Raw genomic sequence first — 24,000 nt, 5'->3', positions numbered from 1 at the left:
AACATTGCAGGGCGTCCTTTGAACCGAAGCACATTTTCTATTGGTGAAAAAAAGAAAATACAAGGAACGTCAATATTTAGAAAGATGTTCTTTCAATAGCGAGTCAAAATACAAAGGAAATGTGCACCATTCAAAATATTACCAAAAGAAACCAGGAAATGCCAAGATGTCATCCTTCTCAGTCATTCTTCTTTGACAGTAAAATATAACTGCATCGTTGTGTCACCCAATTCAGCACTCTTTTTTTAATCCCTTCATCCATTTTGAGATTTTTCTGAACTTTTTAAATACTTAAGATAAAAGAACGCGATGTACTTATGCCGCAAATGTTGAAAGATCACATTACAGTGGTACCTAGAGATACGAGCTTAATTTGTTCCGGGACTGAACGCGTCCTGGCCGGACGTTTGGTCCCGGCCGGACGTTTGATAGCTTTCAAATGACTGTAATTATTATAATTCTAATTGCCCACCCACCCCCTCCAAAAAAAATATTTTTAAATCAATGACATCAAACTTGGAACGTGCTATGCGCAAAAAAGGATGACAGTCATTTTGGAGCAATGCTTTTGTTGAGCTCTAATTGACAGAAAAAGAAAATGACATTACGCTTTTCACCTCTAAAGTTTGGCACTTAACTAGCTTTGAAATTCTAATGCATTGATTTAAAAATACGTACTTTACTGCCATTTTAATACAGTTTTTGAGTGGTTCATTTAAGAACGACCATTGATCAAATTTTAATTGGTGGTTTATTGAAATACTGTCATATTAGTATGACACTGCGATCAATTGATTGGGTCTTACCAGATCCTATGTACAATGTCCTATAGCACATGGTAACAGCAATTCCTTTTCCTGTCAGTGGGTAGAAAACTGCTCGAGCCTTCAGCTTCTTCTGATCTGCAAAAAAAAAACATGTTTATGATCAGAACTTTGCAATATTCGTATGAAATGCCAAAGCTGAAATCTTACAGTCAGGGAAAGATTTAGGGGGTTTGGGAGCATCTTTGATGTCTGTAGGTAGAGGACTAGGGTCTTTACAGGGGAATAGCTGCTGGATCCTCTGCCATGCCAATAACTTGATCATCTCTATATCAAGCTTGCCGAGCTCGATCTCTAAAATATATACACAGGAAAACAAAAATTTAACATTTCTGATTCGGCTCGCAGAACAGCACAACGACAAAGAATGCACATGCCCCTGTTATCATCAATGCAATCTTTACTGCAGAGATTAGAGATTGAGGAGAGTGAAATTGATATACCAGGGTCTGCTGATACCAAACTAGACTTCACATCTGCAGACAATACTAAGACGGATTGGGTTTGCGATTGCATCAAATCAATGAAAAAAAATCTCATTTGAGAGGAGTTTGAGATCGTTAACATTTGTAGCATTAAAGATAATTTAACTGCAGAGCATAAGGTTGAAAAATCACATTTAATTTGTATGAAACCTGTAATATGTTACATCAAATTTTTGGTAAATTATTGCATTTTAACTTTTCAACAACGGTTGATATGGCGAGATTCTGAATATTTGTAATGCTATAAAAATGTTTATATAACCGATATTTTTTTTTACTAAACAGTACTGTTGTTTCCCTCTTGCTTTGAATCATATCGCTTTAATAACAAAGTTTTGGCAAGGTAATTAGTATCAATCATTTATTCAGTTTAGTGGCCAAGACTGTCATGATTTCACATTACCACTTTGTAGTATTTACCCATAAGGAGAAGTGTTTCATTGTACAACAGAACTGTTGAATATTCGAGCGGTGCACCGCTCGAGTGCATTGTTAAATGTACTGTACAGGTAAAGTCATCCCTCAAATATCACAGATAATGTAGATCAGATGGCCGCGATAATCAAAAAACAGCGAAGTAAGATCACGCGAGACAAGGCGGGCAACACGGCCATTTATTTCAAAATAGAGAAAAGAAACCGATAAAACGACATCTTTTTTACATCTATGAATGAAATTCAATAAAAAAATAAACTGTATGTTGTACAAAATGTAAAATCTCACTTGTGCCTGTCACTAATCGCTCAGGGCACTGCCATCTTACCAAGGGCGCACCCGTCCTAGACTGCCCAGATGCGAGAAGCCTTGTTGTGTGTGTAGCGCTTACTATGACACCACATCGCAGTCGATCGTTTAAAAATCAGCCTTGATAACTTTTTCTGCGCTTGTGTGGGTTTTCTCTCAAAAACATGCATGACAGGCTGGTTGAACACTCAAATTTGTGCCTTGGTAACTGAGTGTGCATGGCTGGTTGTCTCAGTATGCTTGATTCTAATTTTGTTTTAAATTTTAGTACATTTCTTCTCGCAGCTTGGCTCATTTGCCCCACCTCCACCCTTACTGCACGGCAACGCACTCGTAGAATAACAAATTTAAATGAACTTGGATTACGATGCAGAGACACTCAAAAATAAGTTCTAACCTTACACTAAACTTAATTCTAATTTTTAATGTTTATACCTTTCTTCTCCTGGCTCTATTTAGCCACCTCCATCTTGACGTTCACATGCAACTAAAAGGAACCCGTTGAGCGTTGTTTGCTTTGTATTCCTTTCAAAATATTTCCAAAATGATGCACACAAATGTCCTCACAATAAGATAACGCACAACCACTTGCCAATGAGAAGTATAAGCAACTCTTGTATTAGTGATCGCCTCGCCATTAGCAATGGCTAATGGGGAGAAAAAAAATTCACTGAAAAAATGCAACACTCAACCCAGTGCTCGCAGAGATATTACACGAGGGAGTTGCGACCAAAGAGACATTACACGGGGAAGTTCCTGGGAGACAGACAGTGCCCATGATGTTCTTATGATCAGAGCAGCCTCTAGCGTCCGCTGTCTATTCGTTTATCAAAATTTGTCTCGCATCTCAAGGTACATATTTGCTCAAAATGTTACTCGTATCTCAGAATTCTCATATGTCGGGGCACTTGTGTGTCGCGGTACTACTGGATCTCCTTTCCGTCACTGCAGCGTAATTGAAGTTAATGTTAGGAAGACTAATTTCCGATGTGAACCGTAACGCACCTCATTTTAAAAATAAGAGCAATAAAAGAGCCATCTCGACAGAAATAGGAGTTTGCGCAAGCGTCATTTAAAGAAAAATCCCAACAAAACCATTTTGTTGTTTCAACCTGCAGCACTTTGTTGTCCAATAAAAAGCTCTTGAATGAACGTGTGACATTCCTGTTGTAATTTAGGGTGTGATTGATTTGGAGTCTTTGTAATCTGCCACTGCAACATACCGGTGGCTTATGATCTCCACACTTGTGCGTTATCAGTCCCTCGAATGCACAGATTTAATAGGTTTATATTTATATTTTTCTGAAGGACTGGGAGCGGGTGGCTCGTGGGCCAATACTGACCGGCCATCAGGCCGGTGATTGAGGGTCGATGCTCTAAAGGAAACTATTTAAAACCTTGCCATAGTACATACCTGAAGTTGGTGATGATGATTCAATGTTGCTCGTATCTCGTTCTTGGCTGGTAATGGAGACACACGATTTAATGTTGTTGCCCACATACTCACTCAGGAGCTCAGCCTTGCCCGTATGGTTCTGGTTGTCTTCTGAGCACGCTGTTGTAGGTAGGGAAAGAAGTTTTAGAGTGTGAGCTTTAGAGCTCTCAGGCTTCTTCTTGTGTGTTTCAGTTCCAATGTGGTTTATCATGTCAGAGGCAGAAACTGAGTCAGGGATGTTGGCACAGGGCTTAAGTCTGTGCTGAGAGACTGAGTGCTCACAATCTTCGGACTCTCTGCTACTGCTACAGTCTAATGGCCCGTTTGCCTCGGGAGGGTGAGACTCCCCTGGGAAAGGTCCATTGTGTTTACTACAATTCGAATCAACCTGTTGCGCAACAGTGTCCTGTGTTGAGGTGGACCACTCATGGTCATCATGTGGGCCGCAGGGTTTACGGTCACCATAAGTAGGAGGTATTTGTTCAGAAGGTTGAATTCTTATATCCACTGGTGTTGTACTTGATTTACATATAACATTATTATCCGAGTCCTGTGATGACAATGCAGATGTATTTTTCTTGGTCGACAAGTGTCGCAGAATGCTGCACTGGAGAGCGATGACATCCTGAAGCCACTGTTTAAAACATCAAGAATGAGAATTAAAGACAGTAAATTTGATAATCTCATTAAATCATTTGGTATGTAGTGCTACTGATAAACTCTTATCACACCATATATTGGAAAACTGCTGGAATAATTAGGCCTGCCAAATTTCCAAATTAGGAATGCCTGCCCAACTATGAAGTCATTTGTCAGATAATTAAAGCATAAAATTGTGTTAGGCAATTATTCCACACAGATCCACAGTGGGTGTAGGTTTTCATTTGAAACAATCAAGTGCTGAATTCAGGCCGACTGTGTTTTTCTCTCATCGCGCAAGGGGTTGCTACACCTTTATCATGGTCAAATTCAAGCAATTTATAAACACACACACTCATGAATGTTTAATCTAACCTTACACTAAATGTAATTCTAATTTTGTTTTACATTTTTATACCTTTCTACCTTTATACCATTTTCCTACCTTTATACCTAGGCAAATAGGCTCTGTTTGCCCCTGCCTCCACCAGATGCAACCTATCGATGGTAGTTTGCTTTTGTACTCCCTTCAAAATATTCAGAAAATTATGCACACAGATGTCCTCACAATAGGATAACGCACAACCACTTGCCAACGAGTATTATAAATAACTCTCGTATTAGCGATCGCCTTGCCATTCGCAATGACTAACGGGGGGAAAAAACACTGGAAAAATGCAACGCTCCGCCCAGTGCTCGCAGAGACATTACAAGAGGGAGTTGCGACCAGAGAAACATTACACGAGGGAGTTGCGATCTGCCGGCGGACTACATTGACAAGCTGGCCGTTTTCCGCACCCACTGCACCAAGAGGATTGCAAACAAACTTATACAGCCAAACCACATAACGAACATGGACGAGGTACCGCTGACTTTCGACATCCCGATAAACCACTGTCGAGAAGGGGACCAGCACGGTGGCGATACAAACAGCGGGGCACGAGAAGTCAGCTTTTACTGTAGTTCTCGCTAGCCATGTTAATGGGCAGAAGCTACCACCAATGGTGATTGTAAGCGAAAGACGCTGTCGAAAGAAAAGTTTCCAGCCGGCGTCATCGTGAAGGTGAATCCGAAGGGCTGGATGGACGATGAGAAAATGAGGGAATGGCTACGTGAGGTGTAGGTCAAGGGACTGGATGGATTTTTTCACCGGTCGGCGTCATGTTTGATTTGTGACCCATGCGTGCTCATTTCACGACACCAGTGAAAAACCAAGTCATGAAAATGAACTCGGAGCTTGCCGTCATTCCTGGAGAATTGACCAAAGAACTGCAGCCACTCGACATGGGCATCAACCAGGCTTTCAAAGCTAAGTTACGAGCGGTGTGGGAGCAGTGGATGATCGCTGGCGATCACAGTTTCACGAAGGATGGCAGACAGCGCTGGGCTTCTTACGCTACGATTTGCGAGTGGATTGTGGCCGCCTGGGCGAACGTGCCTGCTTGCATGGTTGTTCAAGCTTTTGCCAAAGCCGGCATCATTTCCAAGGAGCTTCTTGACACGTACATACGCGTACGCGCACACACACACACACACACACACACACACACACGTACGTACCCACACATACGTACGTACGCACACACACACGTACGTACGCACACACACGTACGTACGCACACACATACACGTACGTACGCGTGCACACACACGTAAGTACGCGCGCATGCACACGTACGTACGCGTGCGCACGTACGTGTGCATGCGCGCGTACGTGTGCATGCGCGCGTACGTGTGCGTGCGTGCATACGTACATGTGCGCGTACGTGCGTGCGCGCGCGTACGTGCGCGTACGTGCGTGTGCGCGCGCACGCACACATACGTACGCACGCACACGTATGTTCGCACGCACGCACAAACTAGTACGTACGAACGCACACACGCACACGTACGTACGCGTGCACACACACGTACGCGCGCACGCACACGTACGTACGCGTGCACACACACGTACGTACGCGCGCACGCATACGTACGTACGCACGCACACGTACGTACGCACGCACACGTACGTGCGTGTGCGCGCGCGTACGTGTGCGTACGTGCGTGTGCGCGCGCGTACGTGTGCGTACGTGCGTGAGCGCGCGCGTACGTGCGTGTGCGCGCGCGCGCACACGTACATACGCACGCGTACGCACGCACGCGTACGTACGCACGCACGCGTACGTACGCACGCACGCGTACGTACGCACTCGTACGCAAGCACACGTATGTACGCACGCACGCACAAACTAGTACGTACGAACGCACACACGCACACGTACGTACGCGCGCACACGTACGCACGCACGCACACGCACGCACGCACGCACGCACGCACACGCACGCACACGCACGCACGCACACGTACGTACGCTCGCACACGTACGTACGCTCGCACACGTACGTACGCACGCAAACGTACGTACGCACGCAAACGTACGTACGCACGCAAACGTACGTACGCACGCAAACGTACACACGCACACGTACGTACGCACGCACGCACGCACACGTACGCACGCACGCACACGTACGCACGCACGCACACGTACGCACGCACGCACACGTACGCACGCACGCACACGTACGCACGCACGCACACGTACGTACGCACGCACGCACACGTACGTACGCACGCACACGTACGTACGCACGCACACGTACGTACGCACGCACACGTACGTACGCACGCACACGTACGTACGCACGCACACGTACGTACGCACGCACACGTACGTACGCACGCACACGTACGTACGCACGCACACGTACGTACGCACGCACACGTACGTACGCACGCACGCACACGTACGTACGCGTGCACACACACGTACGTACGCGCGCACGCATACGTACGTACGTGCGCTCGCATGCGCGCACGCACGCACTCACGCACTCACTCACGCACTCACTCACTCACTCACGCACTCACTCACGCACGCACTCACTCACGCACTCAATCACGCACTCACTCACGCACTCACTCACGCACTCACTCACTCACTCACTCACGCACTCACTCACTCACGCACGCACGCACTCACGCACGCACTCACTCACGCACTCACTCACTCACGCACTCACTCACTCACTCACTCACTCACTCACTCACGCACTCACTCACGCACTCACGCACTCACTCACTCACTCACTCACTCACTCACTCACGCACTCACTCACTCACTCACTCACTCACTCACTCACTCACGCACTCACTCACGCACTCACTCACGCACTCACGCACTCACTCACGCACTCACTCACGCACTCACTCACGCACGCACTCACTCACTCACTCACGCACTCACTCACGCACTCACTCACGCACTCACTCACGCACTCACTCACGCACTCACTCACGCACTCACTCACGCACTCACTCACTCACTCACTCACTCACTCACTCACGCACTCACTCACGCACTCACTCACGCACTCACTCACTCACGCACTCACTCACTCACGCACTCACTCACGCACTCACTCACGCACTCACTCACGCACTCACGCACTCACTCACTCACTCACTCACTCACTCACTCACTCACTCACTCACTCACTCACTCACTCACTCACTCACTCACTCACTCACTCACGCACTCACTCACTCACGCACTCACTCACGCACTCACTCACGCACTCACTCACGCACTCACTCACGCACTCACTCACGCACTCACTCACGCACTCACTCACGCACTCACTCACGCACTCACTCACGCACTCACTCACGCACTCACTCACGCACTCACTCACGCACTCACTCACGCACTCACTCACGCACTCACTCACGCACTCACTCACGCACTCACTCACGCACTCACTCACGCACTCACTCACGCACTCACTCACGCACTCACTCACGCACTCACTCACGCACTCACTCACGCACTCACTCACGCACTCACTCACTCACTCACGCACTCACTCACGCACTCACTCACGCACTCACTCACGCACTCACTCACGCACTCACTCACGCACTCACGCACTCACTCACGCACTCACTCACGCACTCACTCACGCACTCACTCACGCACTCACTCACGCACTCACTCACGCACGCACTCACTCACTCACTCACTCACTCACTCACTCACGCACGCACTCACTCACTCACGCACTCACTCACGCACTCACTCACTCACTCACTCACTCACTCACTCACTCACTCACTCACTCACTCACTCACTCACTCACTCACTCACTCACGCACTCACTCACTCACGCACTCACTCACGCACTCACTCACGCACTCACTCACGCACTCACTCACGCACTCACTCACGCACTCACTCACGCACTCACTCACGCACTCACTCACGCACTCACTCACGCACTCACTCACGCACTCACTCACGCACTCACTCACGCACTCACTCACGCACTCACTCACGCACTCACTCACGCACTCACTCACGCACTCACTCACGCACTCACTCACGCACTCACTCACGCACTCACTCACGCACTCACTCACGCACTCACTCACGCACTCACTCACGCACTCACTCACGCACTCACTCACTCACGCACTCACTCACGCACTCACTCACGCACTCACTCACGCACTCACTCACGCACTCACTCACGCACTCACTCACGCACTCACGCACTCACTCACGCACTCACTCACGCACTCACTCACGCACTCACTCACGCACTCACTCACGCACTCACTCACGCACTCACTCACGCACTCACTCACGCACTCACTCACGCACTCACTCACTCACGCACTCACTCACTCACTCACTCACTCACTCACTCACTCACTCACTCACTCACTCACTCACGCACTCACGCACTCACTCACTCACTCACGCACTCACTCACTCACTCACTCACTCACTCACTCACTCACTCACTCACGCACTCACTCACGCACTCACTCACGCACTCACTCACGCACTCACTCACGCACTCACTCACGCACTCACTCACGCACTCACTCACGCACTCACTCACGCACTCACTCACGCACTCACTCACGCACTCACTCACGCACTCACTCACTCACGCACTCACTCACGCACTCACTCACGCACTCACTCACGCACTCACTCACGCACTCACTCACGCACTCACTCACGCACTCACTCACGCACTCACTCACGCACTCACTCACGCACTCACTCACGCACTCACTCACGCACTCACTCACGCACTCACTCACGCACTCACTCACGCACTCACTCACGCACTCACGCACGCACTCACGCACTCACGCACGCACTCACGCACGCACTCACGCACGCACTCACGCACTCACGCACTCACGCACTCACGCACGCACTCACGCACGCACTCACTCACGCACTCACTCACGCACTCACTCACGCACTCACTCACGCACTCACTCACGCACTCACTCACGCACTCACTCACGCACTCACTCACGCACTCACTCACGCACTCACTCACGCACTCACTCACGCACTCACTCACGCACTCACTCACGCACTCACTCACTCACTCACTCACGCACTCACTCACGCACTCACGCACTCACTCACGCACTCACGCACTCACTCACGCACTCACTCACGCACTCACTCACGCACTCACTCACGCACTCACTCACGCACTCACTCACGCACTCACTCACTCACGCACTCACTCACGCACTCACTCACGCACTCACTCACGCACTCACTCACGCACTCACTCACGCACTCACTCACTCACTCACTCACGCACTCACTCACGCACTCACTCACGCACTCACTCACGCACTCACTCACGCACTCACGCACGCACTCACGCACTCACGCACGCACTCACGCACGCACTCACGCACGCACTCACGCACTCACGCACGCACTCACGCACTCACGCACGCACTCACGCACGCACTCACTCACGCACTCACTCACGCACTCACTCACGCACTCACTCACGCACTCACTCACGCACTCACTCACGCACTCACTCACGCACTCACTCACGCACTCACTCACGCACTCACTCACTCACTCACGCACTCACTCACGCACTCACTCACGCACTCACTCACTCACGCACTCACTCACTCACGCACTCACTCACTCACGCACTCACGCACTCACTCACGCACTCACTCACTCACGCACTCACTCACGCACTCACTCACGCACTCACTCACGCACTCACTCACGCACTCACTCACGCACTCACTCACGCACTCACTCACGCACTCACGCACTCACGCACTCACGCACGCACTCACGCACTCACGCACTCACGCACTCACTCACGCACTCACTCACGCACTCACGCACTCACGCACTCACGCACGCACTCACGCACTCACGCACTCACGCACTCACGCACTCACGCACTCACGCACTCACTCACGCACGCACTCACTCACGCACTCACTCACGCACTCACTCACGCACTCACTCACGCACTCACTCACTCACGCACTCACGCACTCACGCACGCACTCACGCACTCACGCACGCACGCACTCACGCACGCACGCACTCACTCACGCACTCACTCACTCACGCACCCACTCACGCACTCACTCACTCACTCACGCACCCACGCACCCACGCACCCACGCACCCACGCACCCACTCACCCACTCACCCACTCACCCACTCACGCACTCACTCACCCACTCACCCACTCACGCACTCACGCACTCACGCACTCACGCACTCACGCACTCACGCACTCACGCACTCACGCACTCACGCACTCACGCACTCACGCACTCACGCACTCACGCACTCACGCACTCACGCACTCACGCACTCACGCACTCACTCACTCACTCACTCACTCACTCACGCACTCACGCACTCACGCACTCACGCACTCACGCACTCACGCACTCACGCACTCACTCACTCACTCACTCACTCACTCACGCACTCACGCACGCACTCACGCACTCACGCACTCACTCACGCACTCACTCACGCACTCACGCACTCACGCACTCACTCACGCACTCACGCACTCACTCACGCACTCACGCACTCACGCACTCACTCACGCACTCACGCACTCACGCACTCACGCACTCACGCACTCACGCACTCACGCACGCACTCACTCACGCACTCACTCACGCACTCACTCACGCACTCACTCACGCACTCACTCACGCACTCACTCACGCACTCACTCACGCACTCACTCACGCACTCACTCACGCACTCACTCACGCACTCACTCACGCACTCACTCACGCACTCACTCACGCACTCACGCACGCACTCACTCACTCACTCACGCACTCACTCACTCACTCACGCACTCACTCACTCACTCACTCACTCACGCACTCACGCACTCACTCACGCACTCACGCACTCACTCACGCACTCACGCACTCACTCACGCACTCACTCACTCACGCACTCACTCACGCACTCACTCACGCACTCACTCACGCACTCACTCACTCACGCACTCACTCACGCACTCACTCACTCACGCACTCACTCACGCACTCACTCACTCACGCACTCACTCACGCACGCACTCACTCACGCACTCACTCACGCACGCACTCACTCACGCACGCACTCACGCACGCACTCACTCACGCACGCACTCACGCACGCACTCACTCACGCACGCACTCACGCACGCACTCACTCACGCACTCACTCACTCACGCACTCACTCACTCACTCACGCACTCACTCACGCACTCACTCACTCACGCACTCACTCACGCACTCACGCACGCACTCACGCACGCACTCACGCACTCACTCACGCACTCACGCACTCACTCACGCACTCACTCACGCACTCACTCACGCACTCACTCACTCACGCACTCACTCACTCACGCACTCACTCACTCACGCACTCACTCACTCACGCACTCACTCACTCACGCACTCACTCACTCACGCACTCACTCACTCACGCACGCACTCACTCACGCACTCACTCACGCACTCACTCACGCACTCACTCACGCACTCACTCACGCACTCACTCACGCACTCACTCACGCACTCACTCACGCACTCACTCACGCACTCACTCACGCACTCACTCACGCACTCACTCACGCACTCACTCACGCACTCACTCACGCACTCACTCACGCACTCACTCACGCACTCACTCACGCACTCACTCACGCACGCACTCACGCACTCACTCACGCACTCACTCACGCACTCACTCACGCACTCACTCACGCACGCACTCACGCACTCACGCACTCACGCACTCACGCACTCACGCACTCACGCACTCACGCACTCACGCACTCACGCACTCACGCACTCACGCACTCACGCACTCACGCACTCACGCACTCACGCACTCACGCACTCACGCACTCACGCACTCACGCACTCACGCACTCACGCACTCACGCACTCACGCACTCACGCACTCACGCACTCACGCACTCACGCACTGACGCACTCACGCACTCACGCACTCACGCACTCACGCACTCACGCACTCACGCACTCACGCACTCACGCACTCACGCACTCACGCACTCACGCACTCACGCACTCACGCACTCACGCACTCACGCACTCACGCACTCACGCACTCACGCACTCACGCACTCACGCACTCACGCACTCACGCACTCACGCACTCACGCACTCACGCACTCACGCACTCACGCACTCACGCACTCACGCACTCACGCACTCACGCACTCACGCACTCACGCACTCACGCACTCACGCACTCACGCACTCACGCACTCACGCACTCACGCACTCACGCACTCACGCACTCACGCACTCACGCACTCACGCACTCACGCACTCACGCACTCACGCACTCACTCACGCACTCACTCACGCACTCACTCACGCACTCACTCACGCACTCACTCACTCACGCACTCACTCACTCACGCACTCACTCACTCACGCACTCACTCACTCACGCACTCACTCACTCACGCACTCACTCACTCACGCACTCACTCACTCACGCACTCACTCACTCACGCACTCACTCACTCACGCACTCACTCACTCACGCACTCACTCACTCACGCACTCACTCACGCACTCACTCACTCACGCACTCACTCACGCACTCACGCACTCACTCACGCACTCACTCACGCACTCACTCACGCACTCACTCACGCACTCACTCACGCACTCACTCACGCACTCACTCACGCACTCACTCACGCACTCACTCACGCACTCACTCACGCACTCACTCACGCACTCACTCACGCACTCACTCACGCACTCACTCACGCACTCACTCACGCACTCACTCACGCACTCACTCACGCACTCACTCACGCACTCACTCACGCACTCACTCACGCACTCACGCACTCACTCACGCACTCACTCACGCACTCACTCACGCACTCACTCACGCACTCACTCACGCACTCACTCACGCACTCACTCACGCACTCACTCACGCACTCACTCACGCACTCACTCACGCACTCACTCACGCACTCACTCACGCACGCACGCACGCACGCACGCACGCACGCACGCACGCACTCACGCACTCACGCACTCACGCACTCACGCACTCACGCACTCACGCACTCACGCACTCACGCACTCACGCACTCACGCACTCACGCACTCACGCACTCACGCACTCACGCACTCACGCACTCACGCACTCACGCACTCACGCACTCACGCACTCACGCACTCACGCACTCACGCACTCACGCACTCACGCACTCACGCACTCACGCACTCACGCACTCACGCACTCACGCACTCACGCACTCACGCACTCACGCACTCACGCACTCACGCACTCACGCACTCACGCACTCACGCACTCACGCACTCACGCACTCACGCACTCACGCACTCACGCACTCACGCACTCACGCACTCACGCACTCACGCACTCACGCACTCACGCACTCACGCACTCACGCACTCACGCACTCACGCACTCACGCACTCACGCACTCACGCACTCACGCACTCACGCACTCACGCACTCACGCACTCACGCACTCACGCACTCACGCACTCACGCACTCACGCACTCACGCACTCACGCACTCACGCACTCACGCACTCACGCACTCACGCACTCACGCACTCACGCACTCACGCACTCACGCACTCACGCACTCACGCACTCACGCACTCACGCACTCACGCACTCACGCACTCACGCACTCACGCACTCACGCACGCACGCACTCACGCACTCACGCACTCACGCACTCACGCACTCACGCACTCACGCACTCACGCACGCACTCACTCACTCACTCACTCACTCACTCACTGACTCACGCGCGCACGCACGCGCTCACTCGCTCACTCACTCGCTCACGCGCGCACGCGCGCACGCACGCGCTCACTCGCTCACTCACTCGCGCACGCACGCGCTCACGCGCACTCGCTCGCGCGCGCGCGCACTCGCTCGCGCGCGCACGCACTCGCACGCACTCGCACGCGCGCACGCACGCGCGCTCGCTCGCTCGCTCGCTCGCTCGCTCGCTCGCTCACTCACTCACTCACTCACTCACTCACTCACTCACTCACTCACTGACTGACTCACGTGCGCACGCACTCGCTCGCGCGCGCGCACGCACGCACTCGCATCAACTTACTTATTACCTGTTTATTTGTGTGTAAAATGCCTTTCCTATATCCTCTTGCTGATGTGACAACAAAATTTCCCAAATATGGGATGAATAAAGTTACCCAATCCAATCATCCACCGTGTTGATCGCAATAAGTAGTGTGCCAGCAAGAAATAAAACCAGTCCCTCAAGTGGTCAGGGCCATACAAAAATTTAATTCAGTGCACAAAACAAGGTGCACCGGCCGATTGGGCGCATCGACCATGTAAGGGAAAATGTTAGACTTTTAAGTAAGCCTTAGGGCAGGGGTGGCCAACCCGCGGCTCGCGAGCCGCATGCGGCTCTTTGCCCGGTAGCATGTGGCTCTTACGTCCATATCAAAGTTTGTATTTGTGTTATATTTTTATTTGCGTGTGCGCTTCGCTTGAGTTCAATACGGTATTTTCGTCCAATGCGCATGTGCTTGGGATGAAAATGCCTCAAAGTTTCCCAGTAGGAGCAAGGTCATTTGAGTAAACGTTTTTAACAGAGTGGGAGAGCTTCCGTGAACCAGTAGCAACAACGAACAGCGTCGCGCACACAAAAAGTCTCCCAAAGATCGAGCGTCGGCTGAAAAAGCCACACCCCCTGTGAGGCAAACCAAGGCGAGAGTGCTCACCCGGGAGCAGCCAATAGGAGAGCGAGGTGTACACCCACGTGGTGGGCGCGCTATAAAAGCCATTCATAATAAATGACAGCTCACAAGGAGCGAATGTTGCGCAAAAATAGGCTCTGATTTCATGACAGAAGTCCCACTAAGTAACATGCATAGTAAAAGAAAAACACTATTGTAAATTATTATATTTTTGTTTGTGGACTTGGTTGAACTGAGAGTTTGTCTGTGTGAGACAGTGCACACAATGTTCATTGTTGATAATGACTGGCCTGTGCTGTTAGTACTGTAGGAGTCAATTTATTTCATTACTATGCTGGTGTGTGACATTTACAATAAATCTGGCTGAGCAAAGGTATGTGTGTGATGTGGCTCTTTGCGGTAACACAGTAAAAAATGTGGCTCTTTGCGGTAACACGGTAAAAAATGTGGCTCTTGGTCTCTGACTGGTTGGCCACCCCTGCCTTAGGGTCTTAAAATATGGTACGTCTGGTTTTCCCACTTACCTCCCGCTGTTCAGTTTCGGTGGTGAGATCCTTTGCAGACTGGTGTTCAGGAAGACCACTACAAACAAGCTCCAACTGGCGCACTCCTGCAGGATGTAGAATCAAGGGTGGATTCTTGTACTGAAACTTAATTGCATCCGGAACCTAAAAATCAAGCAAATTTTGAGAAAGTGAGAAATAAAAACTATTCATGTTCGCAGTTTTGCAGTTATGAACGGGGCTTTAGCCCACTTCCAACACAATGTTGCTGGTGGTTTTTTTTAGGTGCCGTAGAGTAATAGAGTAGCGCATTCCTTTCGCAAATGACGCATAGCATACCAACTCTTTCTAATAAGTGATGGTGTCCTGTAAAATAGGTCTACATTTGTGCGGAAATGTTTCTTTTTTAAAATATTTTTTTGGTAGAATGTGATTAGGTTGTTTGGTGCATTGTGGGATGCAGGAAATATGCATATTAAAAGGCATGAACGTATTGTTCCCCATTTAAACGTAAAACCGACTCATAGTAGTAGAGTCTGACGAGAAAGCAGTGAAGACAGGGCTTTAAGTTGTGCCAACCACTATTTGCGTTTTAAACCCGCCTAAAACTTAAAAAACAGACCAAAAAAGTTTGACTATTTTCGCATGCATCTGATCACAGAGGTGAACTTCGCTCCATCTTTCCATATGAATGACTGAGCAATTAAGGCTGAAGCCGCCACTCTTGAAGGGGGATGACAGTAGTTTCATTTTAACTACGGTAAGATGGCAGTGCCCCGAGTGAGCAGTGACGGGAACGCGTGTTTTTTTCACGTTTTATGCAAGATACGGTTTATATTTGCCCTGAATTATATTTGTCTTGAATTATATTTATGAACATCAAAATACATTTTGTTTAGCATTTAAATTGCTTTATATTTTCTTTATTTTGAAATAAATGCCCATGACGTCACGACATCACTGTCGTATAGTCATCGTCAACTTGCAGTTTCCTGCATGCCGTATTTTCATGCGCCTATAAGCCGTACCTTAGATTCAGTCATAATAATAAAAGCGGCTTATACGCGAGCAAATATGGTGAGTATCCAAATTTTTTAAAATGCTTAATATTCATGCTGAAACTTGTAAGCGGACGACAGGAGATGAAAAATTGTTGACCTAGTGGTTTGCTTTAGATCGTTGTCATGGTCTGAGACTGCTGGAGTTTGAGCGCACAAACTGAGGGCCAGACTTTCTCCTTCAAAATCAGCTGGTAGACAGCAGAATTCATTTTTACAGCAAGTCGTTCTGGTCCTGAATAAAATGAATAGTAAAAATATATATCATTTTCTTCAGTACTGAATCCTAGTAGAAAGAGTGGTTTCTATTCATGAGATCCAGCGTGGATTTGCACATTTTCAAAAACATAAGAGAAAAATAATTCTTCAGTGCTGGGTCCTTGTAGCAAGCAGAAGAAAGGGGAGTTTCTTCTACTTGTTGGATCGTGGATTTTTCCATTTTTAATGAATTAAAAAATAATAGTAAAAACATTTAAAAATGTAAAAAAATGTCAGCAGAAAAATATCGGCGATTAAGTGAAGCCACGAAAGTTGAACCACGACCATACTGTAATGAATATGGACCCTAACTGAAAATTGTCTGTAATAAATAGGAAAACATCCCAGAAACCAGGAAGGAGGGCAAATACCGTTTATACACAGCGTTCCAAATTTTTATGCAAATTGTATTTAGGTGTCATAAAGAACTACATATTTTTTCAATTGAACTAATTGATATTGTCTCAGACCTCTTTCGATGACTGAAATCAAGTTCAGACACCTGTGATAATTTTGTCTCCACGAGCCCAAATGAGGGAAAACTACTGAAGGATGATTAATATTATTAAGCAAAACCAACATTTTCAACAAGTGTGAAAGAAATAGGATCTCTCCAGCTGAAAAGCATGAAAAAGTTGAATGCCTTGGACAACATAGGAAAACCTTTAAAATTTAAACGAAAACTTACCGCATTTACCCGCATATCAGCAGCTTTTGTCAGACAAAAAAATGATGACTGAATTGAGGGTCCGGCTTATAACGCATAAAAATATGAAATGCAAAAAGACTGAAAATTTACGACGGCTTGACACGATGACGTCATGACAAAATAGCGCCGTTGCATGCGCCGGACGTCATGACGCAAGTGAATGCGATACAGTCATTTATTTCAAAATAGAGAAAAGATACAGAAAAATCGTTAAACTATATTTATTTTGACGTCTCTGAATGAAATTCAAGAAAACGTATCTTGCATAAAACGTGAAAAAACTCATGTTCACGTGACTGCTCGTTCGGGGCACAGCTATCTTATCCAGGTCAGCCGGGCAGCCATCTTCGCTAGGGTGGTGCCGTCTAAACCTAGTTAAACGTGCTCCGACTGGGCAGAAGTGAGGAGCCTTGATTTCGAAATAAAACAAAATTCCCCCTTTTATTGTTGTATTTCTCGTTCGAAAGTGACAAGTACTGGAGTAATACGAAGCATCGAAACAATGTATATATTTTGACAATAGAAGCAATATAGCTGCATAAACATCTTAAACTCCCGGTAAGAAAATTGTAATTTCTGTAAACCTGTAATTTTTTTTTTAGTTGAATGATTTCAAATTTTGCATTTACAAAGACAGGCATATAAACTTCCTTATGATATTGACCCTAATAATGTGAATTTAATTCATACAGTACCTCAGAAATTCCACTTGTGAAGATTTTTCTTAAGATTTTCCCTTTAAAGTAACAAATTTGTACTCCCAATTAAAACAATAAATATGGAGGTGAAAATTGAGAATCGTTGCTGAAATTGTAAAAGGTTGTGACATGGGTTGTATTTGTCCCTGACAATGTCCCTGGCTCTGCTGAGGTAGCGAGCGCTGGCAATGTCATCCAGTGAGGGCAGAGAGCAGCCGATGATCTTCTGGGCAGTGTTTATCACCCTCTGCATGGCCTTTCTTTTCTATCTACTCCCGTGATTCCAGGATACCACACTGTAATGCAGTATGCTAGGAAGCTCTCCACAATGGCTCTATAGAAGGTTACCAGAAGCTTAGAGTCCAAGTTATTCCTCCTGAGTACCCTCAGGAAATGGAGTCACTTCTGGGTCTTCTTCATCACTGCCGTGGCGTTGGTAGACCGGGAGAGCTTGTCCGTGACGTGGACCCCTAGGAATTTGAAGGACTGGATCCTGTCTATTCATACTCCATTTATGAGGAGTGGGGCCAGATCTGTGCTGCGTTTGCGAAGGTCCAGGATTATTTCTTTAGTTTTCGTGGTGTTTAGTGTGAGATTGTTCACCAAACACCACAAAGACCGTTTGTCGACCTCATCTCTGAAGACTGACTTCTCCCCTCTGAGATGAGTACGACCACAGTGGTGTCATTGGCAAATTTGATGATGGCGTTAGATTGGTGGGTCGGTGTACAGTCGTCTGTGTACAGAGAGTACAGAAGAGGACTCTGTACACAGCCTTGAGGGGAGCCGGTGCTCAGTGTAATGAAGGAAGAGAGGTGGGGACCAAGTCTAAGAGTTTGTGAATGGTTGGTTAAGAAGTTTTTAATCCACTAGCAGATAGAAGAGAATAGTCCAAGGTGGGTGAGTTTTTCAGCCAGAATGTCCGGTATTGTAGTGGCGAAGGCTGACCTGTAGACAATGAAAAGTATCCTCACGTAGTTTCCATGGTGCTCGAAGTGGCTCAGTGCTGTGTGTAGAGCTATGGCGATGGTGTCCTCAGTGGACCTATTTGCCTTATAGGCAAACTGGTGAGTGTCAACTGAAGGAGGATTATGGCGGGCGACCCACTTTTCAAAGCACTTCATGATCACAGCCGCAAGTGCAACAAGCCTATAATCATTCAGGCTGTCAATGGTTGTCATTTTAGGGAGAGGGATATTGGTGGCAGATTTCAGGCAGGATGGGATGATGGATTGTTGAAGGGAAGAGTTGAAGGTCTTTGTGAAAACACCTGTCGGCTCATCAGCACAGGCTTTGAGAACCTTCCCAGGTACTCCGTCAGGGCTAGCAGCCTTCTTGGCGTTCAGTCCGCAGTATCCGCCTCACGTCATGTTCCTGAAGCTTCAGTGTACTGCTGCAGGGTGGTGGTGGATGTTTTGAGACTGGGTCTGATTTGTCAGTCTCAAAGGCAAAAAAACGGTTCAGTTACTCTGCTGGGGAGGTATCTGTGTGAACCGACACATTATTGTCATTGAAATTGGTAATGTCATACTCCCTGCCGCATCTTCAGTTACGTTGTCCATGCAGTTTTTGATGTAGAAAAGTATAGCGTCTGTGTGGTCCTGGAGGTTGTGGTGTTCAAAAAGTTCCCAAATGGTGCGGGAAGAACAGTCCTGCAGCTGATAAAGGGTGTCCTTGGGCCATCGTTTTATTATCTTTATTTGTGGCCACGTTAGCCTCCGGAGTGGGGGTTGAGATGGTCTTATCCAGCTAGGTGAGGGTCGGGTTGTGGCTCTATAAGCATGTTTAGGACATCACACTTAACTTTTTACTCAATCTCACACGTTATTGTCGACATTTAAGCCGGTCTCTTTGCAAAATACCATCAGATGTGTTTTTAATCCAGTTTAAAAGGTGTGGCACAATTCAATTGTTTTAGAGCACAAGAAAATACAGATTCTCTTAATATACAGATTTAGATACACATCGTTTTGCCTTAGTACAGAATCACATCTTACCTTAATAGTCCTTTTTTTGGACTGGAGAGTGGTCCTAGAGTTTGGTGTAAATTGCCGATGGACCCGGCGTAGGAAGTCCAACTTGACAGCATGTTGGGATATTCTGTCCTGAAACTCATCAAAAAGCTTGCACCGACTGGATAAGCTAAGGTTCCTTTGATTCAGCTGATCAACACAAAAAAGGGTGGGAAGGGATGATAAGTATCGTAACAGAAAGTAAAACTGTTACTACACTGCTCACCACTAATTGTTCAACATGATTTGGGCACATCCATTTTCCAGTAGGTAAAGCTGTAAGTGGTGGGTCTAGACAGTCAGTGTGGAACAGCAGAGGACAATAGTCACATTGGATTAAAGGAGCCAACCTGCAACTCCTATGGGAAACAATAAAACACAATTACAGCAAAATAATGCAGAATATGACTACACTTGTGTATATTTAATTCCCATACCGGTTGCATAAAAAACAGACTTTAACTGGTAATGGTACCAGACCGTTAGGATCTAGTTCATATTGTGGTCGTCTATATGGCCTCCCAAGTAATTCTTCCCTTTTCCGTCGCTTACTGCTGCCTGAACACATAGATTAAGGATTACTTATCATTCAATAAAACAGTGTAAATGCTAAATATATTAAGAGAAAAAACTTGCTTTTGACAATGTTTACTCTCGGCAAACTGACCTGGCAGTGCAGTGGTACACGTAAGTTCATTGGGTAGCTGGAACTGTGTGGGATTGCGCTCCAGGGCGGCTGCTATGAGTAGCTGAAAGGGCCTTTTAAGACGTTGGATTGGAGATGACAATGCAGAGCTCTCGTGTTCCATTCCCTGAATATCATCCTCAGGTTCAGCTACCTCCTCTTCGCCATCATTCTGCTCCTCTGAGGGTGTAGGGGTCGAGGAACTATTGGAAGTTGGTGTGCCTGGTCGACTGCTTGGCCTGCTGCTACTCCTACGATCCAAGAGTCGTACCTGGGCCACACGAAGACCTGGCCCTGCTGATCCAGCCCCTGGAGGAAGGCCATCAAGACGAAGTGCGCCAGTACCTACCTCCAGCTCCATAGCTGGAGAGCAAGCTCGCTTAGCAAAAGGTTTTTCTTGCAAGCCATTGGTCTGCTCTGACTTCTGCTCTCGCTTCTAAAAGATAAGGATTAAGAAGTTATAAAACGATTATCTTTTCAAGATGGCCCCACTAGCGGCAGTCAGAAGCTCTTTCTACTTGTGCACTCTTTTGATGCAGGTTGTCCGTCAAAACCGAACTGTAACCGTTTAGATTTATTAAATATCGGCTATCCGCCGCAAATTAAGGTTTCTGGCAACTTTTACCAGGAATACAGCAAGCTGGAGGAGAATGCAACTCTAGAGGCAGCCCCATGGTGTGATATTGGGTCGGAGAAGGCGCTGGGAAAGAAAGCAGAGGCAAGGCTGTCGAGCGACCTGTTGTGAGATCAGGAAACAACCACTCAAACCGGCGCTGCCTGGCATATACTTCTCCAACGTCAGGTCCATAGAAAAAAAATAACCATGCTAAGTGCTGTCAGCCTGGACACACACTATGTAGTAGGGGGTGTGGTTTAATTTCCTCTACAGGTACATGGAGCTGTGGCTCCACCCCTGTGACAAAGCCCTGCCCAACACAGCTGTGACTACTTCCTCATCACCCCTCCTCCAATCAAGATTCACTTTGTGTCCTTATTTAAACCCTTTTATTTGTCAGTTCATTCTCTTGAGCTCTTGATTCTTGCTTGATTCCTGACTGACTCCCTTGCCTGCCTGTGATTGTAACTGCTGAGGCAGTGGAGTCCTTTCTTTCTTTAGAAACCACAGTGTTTAGTGATAAGTAAAGTTTGATGGCTCCAGGTTCAGCTGATGTTATGAGTACATTACTCCTTGTTATATTTAGTATTTAGGTTGGCAAAGTTAATGATTTGGGGTTGCATAGAGGGACTTGAGATAAGTTTAGACACCCCGGGGTATACATATAGTTTGTTGCATTTAGACACGTAGTTATTCCCCTGTCTAGACTTGGATTACATCAGTTCTGACAGTGGCACCCTTCAGCCTTATTTCCTGTATTTTGTGAGTGTTCATCAAAAAGAGGCAGTGGGCTTTGCAGTTATGTGAATGAAGGATGCTATAACAATAGTACTGTTCTGGTTAGACGCTGTTCCCCGTACCCTACTTTCTGCACAGAGAGATAGACCTTGTTATAATCACTGCTGTCTACATCCGACCGGATGCTAAGGTACCGTATTTATGCGCTTATATGCCGGGTTTGTCGGGTAAAAAAAATGATGACTGAACCGAAGGTACGGCTTATATGCGCATAAAACACGACTTGGAAAAAACTGCAAGTTGACGGCGTTTTGACACGATGACATCACGATAAAATGGCGTGTTGCATGCGCCGTGAAGTCATGACGCAAGTGAATGCCGATACGGTAATTTATTTCAAAGTAGAGAAAACATAAACAGATAAAACTCTAAACTAAATTAATTTTGACGTCTATGAATGAAATTCATGAATAAAAACGTATCTTGCATAAAACGTGAAATATTCCTGTCACCGCTCGTTTGGGGCACGACCATTTTAGCGAGGTCGGAGTGTAGTCATTATGGGATGCCGGGGCACGACCATCTTAACAAGGCTGCCACGCGGCCTTCTTAGCAAGGCCATCTCCGCGAGGTCAGGGTGCTGCCATTTACCGAATTTTCACAACTATTTGGCGCATCAGATTTTTAGCCGCAGTGTCAATAACAAGTGCTATTTCTGTATTTCACACTCACAAAGGACGCACCGTTCTTTTAGACGCAGCCAGGCATGGCATATAGATATATTTATGGACGACTATCGATCTGTAATAGCCCCAGACGCTATGTATGGTGCGCAGTGACTGCAGGGATATATAGACCTTTTGTCAATACATCCAGGTTAACGGCTGTGTTAACTTTGCACTAATAGTATCAATATCCTTCAACGGCGAACACACTAATTTGGTACTACATGCACCAAATGCAAGCTGCACCCGCACGCTAAAAACACATTTTTAAAAAGGCAACGGAAGCATGACTGAGTTGGGTTGTACTTTATTTAGCTATTTTACATTGTATTCACATCATCATCACCCGCAAAATCATCAAAGTCCTCATTTTCTGTGTCAGAATTGAACAATTGTCCATCGAAAACGCTCTAGTTTAATACGTTCGTCCAGGCGGCCACAATCTATTCTCAAATAGTAGCTAGCCAGTAGCTAGCCAGTAGCTAGCGTAACTATTCCAATGCTGTCTTCCATGGTTCACAACTGTTGATGCTGATATCCAGGCCACAATCCATTCGCAAATCGTAGCTAGCTAGTGTTGATGCTGATCGCCAGGCCACAATACATTCGCAAATAGTAGCTAGCTAGTGTTGATGCCGATCGCCAGGCCACAATCCATTGGACGTATTGACAAAAAAAAAAAAGATATATCCCAGCAGTCACTGCGCAGTAATTTATCTACGGGAAAATA

General features: G+C 48.9%; 1 protein-coding gene across 3 annotated transcripts in view; it reads right to left on the bottom strand.

Annotated features, from left to right (window-relative positions):
* The window catches only part of phf12b (PHD finger protein 12b), a 38,692-nt gene that overhangs the window by 9,942 nt on the left and 4,750 nt on the right, over positions 1–24,000 (bottom strand). For 2 of the 3 annotated variants that reach the window (XM_077722653.1, XM_077722650.1), the window contains exons 4-11: positions 21,174–21,627; positions 20,944–21,064; positions 20,733–20,865; positions 20,492–20,656; positions 15,793–15,936; positions 3,468–4,122; positions 975–1,118; positions 807–902 (exon numbers count right to left, since the gene is read on the bottom strand). In XM_077722653.1, the coding sequence (XP_077578779.1) occupies positions 807–902; positions 975–1,118; positions 3,468–4,122; positions 15,793–15,936; positions 20,492–20,656; positions 20,733–20,865; positions 20,944–21,064; positions 21,174–21,627 (1,912 nt within the window). The remainder of the gene's footprint in view (positions 1–806; positions 903–974; positions 1,119–3,467; positions 4,123–15,792; positions 15,937–20,491; positions 20,657–20,732; positions 20,866–20,943; positions 21,065–21,173; positions 21,628–24,000) is intronic. The other variant, XM_077722652.1, reaches the window with a different exon arrangement.

The sequence above is a fragment of the Stigmatopora nigra genome, chromosome 8 (assembly GCF_051989575.1).
Source record: "Stigmatopora nigra isolate UIUO_SnigA chromosome 8, RoL_Snig_1.1, whole genome shotgun sequence".
In the NCBI taxonomy this organism is placed as follows: Eukaryota; Metazoa; Chordata; class Actinopteri; order Syngnathiformes; family Syngnathidae; genus Stigmatopora; species Stigmatopora nigra.
Note: the sequence above shows the minus strand (reverse complement) of the source record. Positions and strands in the feature narration are given on the sequence as shown.